The sequence below is a fragment of the Microcaecilia unicolor genome, chromosome 4, assembly GCF_901765095.1.
Source record: "Microcaecilia unicolor chromosome 4, aMicUni1.1, whole genome shotgun sequence".
In the NCBI taxonomy this organism is placed as follows: Eukaryota; Metazoa; Chordata; class Amphibia; order Gymnophiona; family Siphonopidae; genus Microcaecilia; species Microcaecilia unicolor.
In genome coordinates, this window is record NC_044034.1 from 201831952 (window position 1) to 201845800 (window position 13849).

The following is a 13849-nucleotide window of genomic DNA, read 5'->3' on the forward strand; positions in this document are numbered from 1 at the left end:
ACATTCAGAGTTTCTATCTATCTATCTATCTATCTATCTATCTATCTATCTATCTATCTATCTATCTATTTATTTATTACATTTATACCCCACATTAAACATGAATTAGGTTGAAACCTATGCATTTTAAATCTTTTTTTTCTTATGCTTACATCAAAAGAAAAAGATGGCATGTGGGAACTTGCTCCTTTTGTTTTGTGGATTGCAGAGGTACATTATTAAAATGCACTTGATATTGATATTTTTATTACTATTATTTAAACGACAGATATTGAATAATGAGGGCACAGCTACCTTCATGCAGAAGTCAAGAGTCAGTCTAAATGTGCCAACATTGTCCAGTTCAGCACGCTATTAGCCGCCAAGTTTATACAAAGTTAATTATGTTCAGTGGAAAATAAATGTTGTCTCTGTCTGACTGCTATGTGAATAATTCCATCATTGTTTCATTATTGCTACCATGTATTACATATGGGCATTTGCTTTAAACTTTATTTTAATTTGTTTATCCAGACCTTACATACACGTTTGCTTTTTAAACCCAATGGTGAATCCTAAGGGTGGTTGAACAATTAGGTATAAACTGTGTTGTTTCTGATTTACTTATTTTGGAGTGCTTTGGGTCCTCCTGATCTGTACATCTGCTGTCTGGAATTTTGGAAGATGGAAATAAGGAAATAAAATTTAAATTTTGGATGTACTCTGTAGAAGTTGTTGTTTACTTTTGCAATGATTTGTGAATACGTGGTATCATTAAAGGACAAACCTTTAAATGTGCAGTTGGGTATATAGGCTAATCTCAACTTAGTTAAATGTTTCAGATATATCCATCTATTTGCTCCCATGATATAACTGAATTCTATTATTTGTCTCACAGTATTTTCAATTGTAAACCACATTGAACCCGTTTGTTTGGATAATGTGTGATATAAATATGAAAAAAAAAAAAAGAAATAAAAAGTCCTTTATACTTCACCTTTTAAGATACTGCCTCCCTGCTGGATAGTGATGGCACAAGGAAAGCAAGTTTGGTCCAGTGAAGACTAACTCAAAATAACCTGTTCCTTAGCTGGGCCCTAATATTACCACATTAAAAATGAGAAAATACCATGCCTCTTTGGAATGTTCCACTAATGTTAAATGATTAACTGGATTTCTTGAAACATAGGATGCATAACTAGGGCCACAAACATACACTTGTTTATTCATACATAGTAACATAGTAGATGACGGCAGAAAAAGACCTGCATGGTCCATCCAGTCTGCCCAAGACAAACTCATATGTGTATACCTTACCTTGAATTTGTACCTGTCCTTTTCAGGGCACAGACCATATAAGTCTGCCCAGCAGTATTTTCCGCCTCCCAACCACCAGTCCCGCCTCCCATCACCGGCTCTGGTACAGACCGTATAAGTCTGCCCTCCCCTATCCTCGCCTCCCAACCACCACCCCCTCTTCCCCCCACCTGCTCCGCCACCCAATTTCAGCTAAGCTTCTGAGGATCCATTCCTTCTGCACAGGATTCCTCTATGCATATCCCACGCATGTTTGAACTCCGTTACCGTTTTCATCTCCACCACCTCCCGCGGGAGGGCATTCCAAGCGTCTACCACCCTCTCCGTGAAAAAATACTTCCTGACATCTTTCCTGAGTCTGCCCCCCTTCAATCTCATTTCATGTCCTCTTGTTCTACCGCCTTCCCATCTCCGGAAAAGATTCATTTGCGGATTAATACCTTTCAAATATTTGAACGTCTGTATCATATCACCCCTGTTCCTCCTTTCCTCCAGGGTGTACATGTTCAGGTCAGCAAGCCTCTCTTCATACGTCTTGGAACGTAAATCCCATACCATCCTCGTAGCTTTTCTTTGCACCGCTTCCATTTTTTTAACATCCTTCGCAAGATACGGCCTCCAAAACTGAACACAATACTCCAGGTGGGGCCTCACCAACGTCTTATACAGGGGCATTAAAACCTCCTTTCTTCTGCTGGTCACTCCTCTCTCTATACAGCCTAGCAATCTTCTAGCTACGGCCACCGCCTTGTCGCACTGTTTCGTCGATTTCAGGTCCTCAGATACTATCACCCCAAGATCCCTCTCCCCGTCTGTGCCTATCAGACTCTCCCCGCCTAACACATACGTCTCCCTTGGATTTCTACTCCCTAAGTGCATCACTTTGCATTTCTTCGCATTGAATTTTAATTGCCAAACGTTAGACCATTCTTCTAGCTTCTTCAGATCTTTTTTCATGTTTTCCACTCCCTCCGGGGTGTCCACTCTGTTGGAAATCTTGGTGTCATCCGCAAAAAGGCAAACTTTACTTTGTAACCCTTCGGCAATGTCACTCACAAATATATTGAACAGAATGGGCCCCAGCACCGATCCCTGAGGCACTCCACTACTCACCTTTCCCTCCTCCGAGCGAACTCCATTCACCACCACCCTCTGGCGTCTGTCCGTCAACCAGTTCCTAATCCAGTTCACCACTTCGGGTCCTAACTTCAGGCTGTCTAGTTTATTTAAGAGCCTCCTGTGGGGAACCGTGTCAAAAGCCTTGCTGAAATCTAAGTAGATGACGTCCATAGCACGTCCTTGATTTAATTCTCCTGTCACCCAGTCAAAGAATTCAATGAGATTCGTTTGGCACGATTTCCCTTTGGTGAAACCATGTTGTCTCGGATCTTGCAACTTATTGGCTTCCAGGAAATTCACTATTCTTTCCTTCAGCATGGCTTCCATTACTTTTCCAATAACCGAAGTGAGGCTTACCGGCCTGTAGTTTCCAGCTTCTTCCCTATCCCCACTTTTGTGAAGAGGGACCACCTCCGCCGTTCTCCAATCCCTCGGAACCTCTCCCGTCTCCAAGGATTTATTAAACAAGTCTTTAAGAGGACCCGCCAGAATCTCTCTGAGCTCCCTCAGTATTCTGGGGTGGATCCCGTCCGGCCCCATGGCTTTGTCCACCTTTAGCTTTCCAAGTTGTTGATACACACTCTCTTCTGTGAACGGCGCTCTATCCACCTCATTCTCAGGTGTACTTTTGCCAGTCCCTCTCGGTCCTTCCCCAGGGTTTTCTTCAGTGAAAACAGAACAAAAGTATCTATTTAGCAAATTGGCTTTTTCTTCATCATTTTCTACATAGCGTTTTGTTGTATCTTTTAGTCTCACAATTCCCTTTATAGTCTTTCTCCTGTCACTAATATACCTGAAGAAGTTTTTGTCTCCCCTCCTTACATTTCTAGCCATTTGTTCTTCCGCTTGCGCCTTCGCCAGACGTACCTCTCTCTTGGCTTCTTTCAGTTTCATCCGGTATTCCTCATGTAGAGCCACAAAACAACTTTTTAGGGTGGATAGTGTTTCTTTTACTATTGACCAGACAGAGATAAGAGTTTTCAGTTCTGGCACAGTATAAGTCTTTACAAAAACAAAATATAAGAAAGCCAATGGACTGCATTAGGGGCTTATAGCCCATTTAGTTATGTTTAAACAAAAGAGATCTGCATTAAAAATATATTTATTTTTATTTTGACCTATAAAACCACTTGTCCCTGAAACATGCCTAAAATCAGAATAATCCATTTGTGTATCTAAAATGTAAATTTCTAAACATGAGATGACGTGAAAATCTGATTCCATGTGCCCAAATGAAAGGCAAGTTTAATTCTACTTCCATTTAATTTCAATATGTTCTATCATCTTTATAACACCAGGCTTACCAAGACAGATTACAACAACAGTTAAGATGAACTCATCAGGAAACCGGATATCCTCACTGAAATCTTGGCCATATGTAGCTTACTTCCACTCATCTATTAAACCTCCTTGGGCAGCTCTTTCTGCCCTCCCCCCCCCAAGTTTTGCATCTTTCTACTACTACTACTACTACTATTTAGCATTTCTATAGCGCTACAAGGCATACGCAGCGCTGCACAAACATAGAAGAAAGACAGTCCCTGCTCTAAGAGCTTACAATCTAATAGACAAAAAATAAAGTAAGCAAATCAAATCAATTATTGTGTACAGGAAGGAGGATGGTAGGTGGAGGCAGGTGGTTACAAGTGGTTACGAGTCAAAAGCAATGTTAAAGAGGTGGGCTTTCAGTCTAGATTTAAAGGTGGCCAAGGAAGGGGCAAGACGTAGGGGCTCAGGAAGTTTTTTCCAGGCGTAGGGTGCAGCGAGGCAGAAGGCGCAAAGTCTGGAGTTGGCAGTAGTGGAGAAGGGAACAGATAAGAAGGATTTATCCATGGAGCGGAGTGCACGGGAAGGGGTGTAGGGAAGGACGAGTGTGGAGAGATACTGGGGAGCAGCAGAGTGAGTACATTTATAGGTTAGTAGAAGAAGTTTGAACAGGATGCGAAAACGGATAGGGAGCCAGTGAAGCGACTTGAGGAGAGGGGTAGTATGAGTAAAGCGACCCTGGCGGAAGACGAGACGGGCAGCAGAGTTTTAAACCGATTGGAGAGGGGAGAGGTGACTAAGTGGGAGGCCAGCAAGAAGCAGATTGCAGTAGTCTAAACGAGAGGTGACAAGGGTGTGGATGAGGGTTTTGGTAGAGTGCTCGGAAAGAAAGGGGCGGATTTTACGGATATTGTAAAGAAAGAAACGACAGGTCTTGGCGGTCTGCTGGATGAGAGCAGAGAAGGAGAGAGAAGAGTCAAAGATGACCCCAAGGTTTCGAGCCGAAGAGACAGGGAGAATGAGAGAGCCATCAACAGAAATAGAAAACGGGGGGAGTGGGGAGGTGGGTTTGGGTTGAAAAATGAGAAGTTCGGTTTTGGTCATGTTTAATTTCAGGTGGCGTTGAGACATCCAGATAGCAATGTCAGACAAGCACGCTGAAACTTTGGTTTGGATGCAAGGTGAGATATCAGGGGTAGAAAGGTAGATTTGGGAGTCATCAGCATAGAGATGGTAGGAAAAGCCATGGGATGAGATTAATGAACCAAAGGAAGAAGTGTAGATAGAAAAGAGGAGGGGACCAAGAACAGAACCCTGAGGTACGCCGACAGGCAGAGGGATAGAAGTAGAAGAGGATCCACCAGAGTGAACACTAAAGGTGCGGAGGGAGAGGTAGGAAGAGAACCAGGAAAGGACAGAGCCCTGGAATCCAAGTGAGGACAGGATATCGAGGAGTATGCTGTGATCGACAGTGTCAAAAGCAGCGGAAAGATCAAGAAGAATGAGGATGGAATAGAGACCTCTGGATTTAGCCAGTAATAGGTCATTGGAGACTTTAGTAAGAGCAGTTTCAGTTGAGTGGAGAGGGCGAAAACCAGATTGTAGTGGGTCAAGAATAGCATGTGAGGAGAGAAAATCAAGGCAGCGGCGGTGAACAGCACGCTCAAGTAATTTGGAGAGAAAAGGGAGGAGGGAGATGGGTCGGTAATTAGAGGGACAAGTAGGGTCGAGTGAAGGCTTCTTAAGGAGAGGTGTGACCACAGCATGTTTAAAGGCAGTAGGGACAGTTGCAGTGGAAAGTGAGAGGTTGAGAATGTGACAGATAAAAGGAATAAGAGCAGGTGAGATGGCATTAAGAAGGTGGGTGGGAATGGGATCAGAGGAACAGGTGGTACATTTTGAGGAAGAAAGGAGAAGTGTAGTTTCCTCTATAGTAACTTCAGGAAAGGAGGAAAAAGAATGAGGGGAAGGAGAGAGAGGGGAACAGACTAGTGGAGGGAGAGGTGGCGAGGTAGAGAATTCAAGGTTTATCTTTTGAACCTTGTCGTGAAAGAATTCAGCAAGGGTCTGAGGAGATAATGAAGGGGGAGTTGGGGGAGGGGGCACCTTGAGGAGAGAGTTCAATGTGGTGAAGAGAAGTCGAGGGTTAGAGCCAAGAGAGTTGGTCAGTTGGATATAATAATCCTGTTTGGCGCGTAAAAGAGCAGATTGGAAGGAGTTCAGCATGAACTTAAAGTGTAGGAAATCAGCAAGGGCCCGAGATTTCCGCCAGAGGCGTTCGGCGGAGCGGGTACAGGAATGTAGGTAGAGGATATTAGAAGTCAGCCAAGGTTGGGGTTTTGTGCGCCTTATAGGGTGGGTCATCAAAGGTGCAAGAGTGTCTAAGGCAGAGGATAGAGTATTGTTGTAAGAAGAAACAGCCTCATTGACAGACGTGGATGGTGCCACAGTAGAGAGGAGGTTTGAAACATGGGAGGATAGAGATGAAGGGTCAATATCGTGAAGATTCCTAGATAAATTAGATATAATAGGACGGGACTGGGAGGGAGGAGATTTAAGTGTGGAAGTTATAAGATGGTGATCAGAGGAGGGAAGATCAGAGGCAAGGAAACTAGAGGGTGAACAGTTGGAGGAGAAGATGAGATCAAGACAGTGACCATTTTGATGAGTGGGGGAGGTGGAGCATAGTTGGAGATTAAAGGAGGATGTTAAAGCGAGTAACTTGGAAATATAAGAGTTGGAAGGATCATTAGCAGGAATATTAAAGTCACCAAGGATGAGAGAGGGGGAGGAAGGATCATGGAAGAAGGCAAGCCAGGCATCAAAGTCACTGAGAAAGGATGAAAGGGACTTATCAGGGGGACGATAAATGACCGCTATTCGAAGAGGCAGAGGAGAGAAAAGGCAGATAGAGTGGACTTCAAAGGAGGAAAAACAGTGAGATTGAGGTGGAAGAAGGGGTTGAAATCTGGAGGAGGGAGAGAGAAGTAGTCCAACACCGCCCCCGCGACCGGTAGGGCGAGGAGTATGTGAAAAAAGATAACCACCATGGCAGAGGGCTGCGACTGAAGCAGAGTCATCAGGGCAGAGCCAGATTTCTGTTATGGTGAGCAGATGGAGGTGACGCGAGATAAAGAGGTCCTGGATATAGGGGAGTTTGTTACAGATAGAGCGGGCATTCCATAGGGCGCAAGAGAAGGGCAGAGAAGAGGAGGGGAGTAGAGGAATAGAGATGAGGTTAGAGAGGTCGCGGTGAGATCTGTAGAGTTGGGATAATAGTTGGTGAGGAGGGCCAGGATTGGGATTGATGTCACCGTCTGAGAGTAAGAGAAGGAGTAAAAGAGAGCGGAGGAGAGTAGGAGAGGTGTGGCCACGCAGGCGTCGAAGGCGAGAGGTATTTAGGTGGAATGGGGAAGGCAAAATGGAGGGAAGAAAGAGACAGAGATTAAAAGCCAAGAGGGAGGAAGAGGGTAGGAGAGAAGGTGAGGTGATGAAGTCGATGGATGGGCAGTGAGTTCCTGTAGTGGAGAGAGGTAGGGGGTGAGGGAAAAGATTAGGAAGGGACAGGGCTAGGAAGAGAATGTGAATAGGGGCCATAAATGACTGAGGTACTTTAGCAACTGGGAAGAAGATTAGATGCAAAGAGAAAAATGCTCCGCACGCCGTTAGGCGCGCGGCACCCAGATCGGAGGCCCTGGGTGGATCGGAGTGGACCTGGGTATCACCCCGGAGAAGGCTGTAAGGATATGCAGATGAGCTGCAAGTCCTCCACAGCACCTGAAAGGCAGCTGGTGGTAGAGCTGGGCACCTCTCAGCTGAGGAAAGGCTTACCAGGGGTTAGGCCGAAGCCAGTATTCCTCCCCCTGAGGGTCGCCTGATCCTAGCTAAAAAGCACCTGGAAACTCTGTGCACTTGGAGCGAGGGCCCTGGGAAGCTCGGGGTGGACCTGGAGTCACCCTGGATACAGCTGTGAGGAAATGCAGAAGGGCTGCAAGTCCTCCACAGCACCTGGTGGGAGTGCTGGGCACCTAGAGCGGAGGCAGTCTCCCTCTGTCTCTTCTGTGTCGTTATTTTTACTGCCCTGAAGCATTCTCCCTCGGCACCGACAATTCACAGTCAGCCTTCTGCCAGCGTTGGGGGCCTCTCTTCAGGCATGTCCTGGACTCCCGCCTACTCTAACGCAACTTCCTCTTTTCCACAGAGGTGGGAGTGGGAGAGGCCCCGACGCTGGCAGAAGACTGACTGTGAATTGTCAGTGCCAAGGGAGAATGCTTCTGGGCAGTAAAAATTACGATGCAGAAGGGAGACAGTGGGCAGAAGAGACGAGGAGAAGATGTAAGATTACGTGGAAGGCGGCAGGCGGCAGAGAAAGTTACTGGCATGTGGCGCATAGGCACCATTTTTTCTAAAATCTGTTTGGGGGAGCGACTGTTCCCCCTGCGCCTCCTAGCTACGCCACTGCCCAGAAGGCTAAAATGAAGCAACACGATAAAACTGTAACAGAAACCTCAACCCCTACTCCATGCGTCTGCAAGTTGTGTAAAAATATGGAAGATCTATGCTCTCTTCCTAGGCTATACCACATGGAAATGGAAAGCTTGATCTGATTAGCATGAATTTGCATAAAAATAGTATCCAAAGTAGTGAAAGAGGGATATGTACTGTTAGGGCCCTTCAAGAAGGCACAGAAGTGTCGAAGTTGTAAGTAGGAATAAAAATATTTCTCAAAGGGAGACCTATCTCGGTTTGCTGCAAAATCTGGGTTCCACAACAGTTCTAAGAAGGGGAAAGGCCCCACTGCTCCCCCCCAACAGAGTTCTGCACCAGTCCCAAATCAACTTCACGGGATGCGAGAGAGGGGACAGCTGGACTTGCTTGCTCCTGGAACGAAATACATTAAACACAGAGGAGGAGGAAACATCATCCTCCCACACATACTCGGGCGCAAATTTAAAGTGGCCAGAGTGGAGCTCATATATCTAGTGAAAAGCCACTGCACTGTTATAAAGTGATCTGGTAAGTTCACTCTCCCCTTACTGCGATCCTGAACAAACTTAGTATAGCCAATCCACATGCTACAAGCTCCCCAAAGAAAAAAAGAAACCACCCCTCAGTAGATCAGCTCATCTTTATGGGTAATCCAAAGAGGCATCATCTGGAGGGGGTAGAGTACCTTAGGGAGAAGAACCATTTTGACCAAAGCTACTCGCCCCCAAAAAGAAAAAGGAAGTTCTCGCCATGGTGACAAAGAGTCCGGATGGCCTCCAACTTCTCGCACACATTTTTCTGATATATAACACCTGCATCTAGATGGAGATAGACACCTAAATATTTCAGACCCTTATACCAAGCCAAAGGAAAATTTGGCAGCTGTCAACAGCTGCAATTGGCCGATAGCGCCATTGCCTCTGATTTATCAAAATTAATCTTTAGCCCAGAAAAGGTACCAAACTGCTGAATAAGAGCCACCAAAACGGGGATCCCCTGAGACACATGCTCTAAAAATAATCTACATGTCATCTGCAAAAAGATTAATTTTATATTCATGCATTCCAACCCGGATCCCTGCCAGTTCAAGGGATTGGCAAATTTTACTAGCCAGCGGTTCCAATGAAAGAACAAACAGTATAGGGGACAAGGGGCAACCCTCTCCAGAGCAAATGTGGATGTTAAGCGCATTGTTGTAGAATGCACCTGGTCCGCGCCTAATTTAAGCATCAGCATTTACACTAGGTTTTACTTGGTGTAACTGCCCATGACTAAATTTAGTTGCATGGACTGGCAGTTGGCATATTCTATAAACTGAGTGGAAATTTAGGCTTATTCTATAAAGTACGATTAAATTAAAGTGTACCTTATAGAATGCGCTGTGATGAATTTCATTTTGGTGCTGAATTTTTTGAATGATATATAGAATCTAGTCCTTTGGGGGTAATTCTCTGTGTGCCCCATTGGGGATCTCTAAAACCATGCAGTAGGAGCGTATTCTGTAATGGGTGCCTAGGTTTCATTTTAGAATACAAATGTAAGCTAGTTTCAGGGTGCACAACATGTAGGTACTCCCACTTACATCAGTGAAAATGCATGTAACCCTGCATAGGTTGGAGCCCTGCCTGTGTCCTGCCCCTGGTCCTCCCCTGATTATGGTCCTTTGCAAATACCTTCTTTCTAGGTATTTACAGAACAGCAGTTAGGCAGAAAATTGCTATTTACCTGCATTTGTGCACAATATGTCATAGGAGCCAACTTTTCTAAATAATTGGGGGTGCTTAACTCAGCACAAATTATCAAGTCCATATAAAGGAAATTAAAGCATGGTGGGTTGTGAACACAGCTGATCAGGCTGTCTTTAACCTAACCTGCGCACTTCGTTTTCTTTCAGACCATCCCCACTTCTTTCTCAGTCCCTCCCTGCCTTACTGTCTACTCCTCCTCTCATCTTCTTATTCTGTTTTTCCCTCATTTATTTCTCCCAGTGCAGTTTGACTTTTGTTTTGGGGTAGGATGATTAATACAGCCCCCCTTACCTTCACCACTTTCTCATTCTATACTACTACTCTATTCTCTACTTCTTCTGACCTGACTTGCCTTGCCCGCTGCTAACTCCCTCTCACTCTATCTTAGTCAGTGCCCCTCTCCTGCAGACTAGGCTCACCCATCCCTCATACTTCCTAAGCAGGTTCATTACACATTTAAAAATTTTTATCACCATCCTTCCTGGTGAGGATCCTATTCCTACCTCTTCCCCCTTTCTCACAGCCCCAGACACCATTCATATCTAGAACTCAGACTGAAATATAATAGTAGTTCCACATCCAGAAAGGCCCTATGAGCTGCTCCTGCATGCACAACAAACCTTGGAAGCTCAGTAATCAGTTGCTCCATAGCCCCTAGGGCCACATTTGCATGTGGTGCTTCCTACCCTCAGATTGAAAATCCCAAAGATCACATGCTGAGCAAGAAATCAGTGAACCCAAAGGCATGCAATCATATTAACCCACCTACTAAAGCTCTAGTGGTCACAGTGTAAGTGATTGGTTTGGGGAGCTGAGTTAACACTGACTCTAGTGCCGTCTTCAAAAATGGAAATTGGCACCGCATTTGGTGGTAACAGCTTTGATACAATACCCCCTTCTTTATTAGTTGTGATTCCAGCACAACATCCCTCCTACTCTCTCTTTTTACCAAACATCCCCTTCTTTCTTCTCCATTCTGTGCCCAGCACCATTATCCCCCCCCCCCCCCCCCCCACACTCACCTTTATCCTAAGCCTACATGAGTTCTGTGGCACCCCTGGATCCTGCTGGTACAAAGAGACTTAAAGTAGTGTTTCCTGGACCTACGGTTTATGGTTTATTAAAAATTTGCTATACCACTATAGCCAACTGGCAGGTCACAGCAGTTTACAAATTACATAAAAATATAGAAGGTGTCAAAAGGCCAGCCCTTTCTTGGTTTGCATCTAATTTAACCACATTGTATCCCATCCCCCCCCTTTCCCCCACCTTGGAGGCACTATATATATGTGATCCACTCCACATGCACATCCTTTTATCAGTATTAAGTGGAGCCATTCCTCAGGATGGGGTTAGGAGTGGACAGGCAACACTCATAGTTTTGCATTTTCAGAACTGCATGCATTATTTGAAAGGGAAAACATGTCCATAGAAAAGGAGTTGCAGATCTATATGGCTACTTTCTCCCTAGGCAATTCCCAAGGGGAACATTTGTAGGTACTTTCACTTTGAGAACTGGTTCACAGTGTCCATGGGTTTATACAGGTACCTGTGTTGGTTTGAAAATTGTCCTCTCTATTCCTCAATTACAGTTCACTGTGCTGAATGAAGGCGGAGAGACAAGCCTCCTTTGAGGCTGAGTTCGGTAGCACCACCACCCTGCCAGCAAGAGTCACCATGCAGCTGTGGCTTTTGGGACTCCAAACACATCACCTGCATCATAGATCAGAATAACTACTACTACTTATCATTTCTATAGCGCTATTATTTAATTAAAGTAAAACTACTGTATTTACATTTCTATGCTTCAGCTATTAAGAAAATGACAGCCTTTCTATTTTCCTCCCTAACAGAGAATTCACAAAGGTTTGGAGAACTTGGCTCCTTGGCTTATCGTGGCTGGATCTGGAGGTGTTGCTGATGTTTTAGCAGAGTTAATGAATGAACCTCATCTTGTTGTACCAGAAGTAGTTGAAAAGCAATTTAAGGAAAAATTTGCTAAACAAAACTTCTCATGGGAAAACATATTGCGATGGACAACAATTGTAAGAGAACATAATTAATGTTCCTATCTCTCTCCACTTCTTTTTCATTGGTACACATTATTGTTACTGTCTTTGCTAACAGTCACACCCTCTTTTCTGTGTCTCATACACAAGACAAGCAACCTTGGCATTCTATGCATTCTATGCTCTCTCTTTTTTGGCTCCTATTCATTTCAGTTTTTAGCTCAATTGGAATGGCCTCTTACGGGAGGGAGCGAGAAAATATGGCTGCTGCTGGGGGTGAGAAAGGCAGTAGAATAGGAAATATGGCTGCTCTTGAGGTGGAATCTGCAAGCCAAAAGAACAGCCCTGGAATAGGACTAGGCAGGCAGAAAATTTTTGTTTGATTATTTTTGCTTTGTTTGCATTTTTACATTTCATTTCATAATAGCTTGCACTAGTATTAAAGAGCAGGTGCTATTCAGAAATAGCATGAACAATTTAGTGTACACTATCATGGCAATTATATAAACTAGGCACTGACATTTACATTCACATTATCTCCCAGATTCTATATATGGCGCCTAAAGTTGCATGCGCAAATTTGGCAGTGCAGCCAAATTACGTGCAACTTAATTGGTTAACAAGCCAATCGGTGCCACTAATTGGCCACTAACAGGCAATTATTGGCACTAATTAGAATTTACACATGTAACTTTCTAAGCGTATTCTATAAAATGGTGCGTGTAAATTCTAACACATGGATCTCAAAAATGGGCATGGCTATGGGAGGGACATAGGTGGGTCAAGGGCATTCCTAAAAATTACGCACACTGTTATAGAATATACCCGATCCACACCTAAGTTAGGTGTGGGCATTTACACCAGGTTTTAGTTGGCATAAATGGTCACACCTAAATTAGTTGCAGGAATGGGTGCTACGCATATTCTATAAACTGTACCTAACTTTAGGTGAGGTTTGTAGAATAGCGCTAAGTGCAGTTTTTTTTAGTGCAGTTTGTTTGGCGCCAATTTTTATGGTGTCATTATATAGATTTCACTCCAATGTGCATAAATGTTTAGAATACTAGAATTTATGTGGATATGTGCACATTGATGTGCCTATATACTAGAATGCTGCTTAAGCACTATCCTACAACTACCCACTTACTGCTTGATTCTATAAATCACGCCTAGCATTCTATGCTGAAATCTAAGCATATTCCATAACAATGCGCGTAATTAGCTTAACAAGCCAATCAGCATTTTTAACAGCACTTAACAAGCAATAATAAACACTGTCAATAATTAGAATTTACTCGCATAACTTGCTAAGTACATTCTGTAATGAATTGCATCTAAATTCTAAAGCATGCAGTTCAAAGGGGGCATAGACATGGGTGGGGAAATGGGCATTTTGTGGGTGTTCCCTTATTTATGTGCATTGTTATAGAATATGGCCCAGTCCACATAAATCTATACACATGGATTAAACCACATTTTCGCTGGTGTAAATGGAGGCGCATAGTTTTAGGCACTGGGATATCAACTAAGTGTATTCTATATTCCTCACCTATATCTTGTAGAATACACTTAGGCAGAAATGTTTTCTGCTCAGATTTTTTAAGCCCCATATATAGAATCTGGCCCTTAATTTACACAGGGATTCTTTTACTAAGCTGTGGAAAAAAGCGGCCTTAATGCATCCTTACCCAGGTCTTTTCCACGTGCTAAGGCCATTCAGCATAACCAGAAAATAGTTGATTTTCCATTTTCAGAATTAATGGACATGCGCTAGTGTTGCCATTAGCATGTGACTATTAACAAAAATTAGTGCATGAGCCCTTACCGACACCTATTTTGTAGATGGTACATGCTCACGTGCTAATCCTCCGCTAACCAGTTAGCATGCGGTAATGTAGCTGTGCTAACTGATTAGTGCAGAAA

The 13849-nt window shown here is 43.9% G+C and overlaps 1 protein-coding gene across 1 annotated transcript in view; it reads left to right on the forward strand.

Moving 5' to 3' along the window:
- Positions 1 to 13849, forward strand: part of TRPM5 (transient receptor potential cation channel subfamily M member 5) — a 267814-nt gene that overhangs the window by 39158 nt on the left and 214807 nt on the right. The window contains exon 6 of the mRNA XM_030201129.1: positions 11771 to 11962. Coding sequence (XP_030056989.1) covers positions 11771 to 11962 — 192 coding nt within the window. The remainder of the gene's footprint in view (positions 1 to 11770; positions 11963 to 13849) is intronic.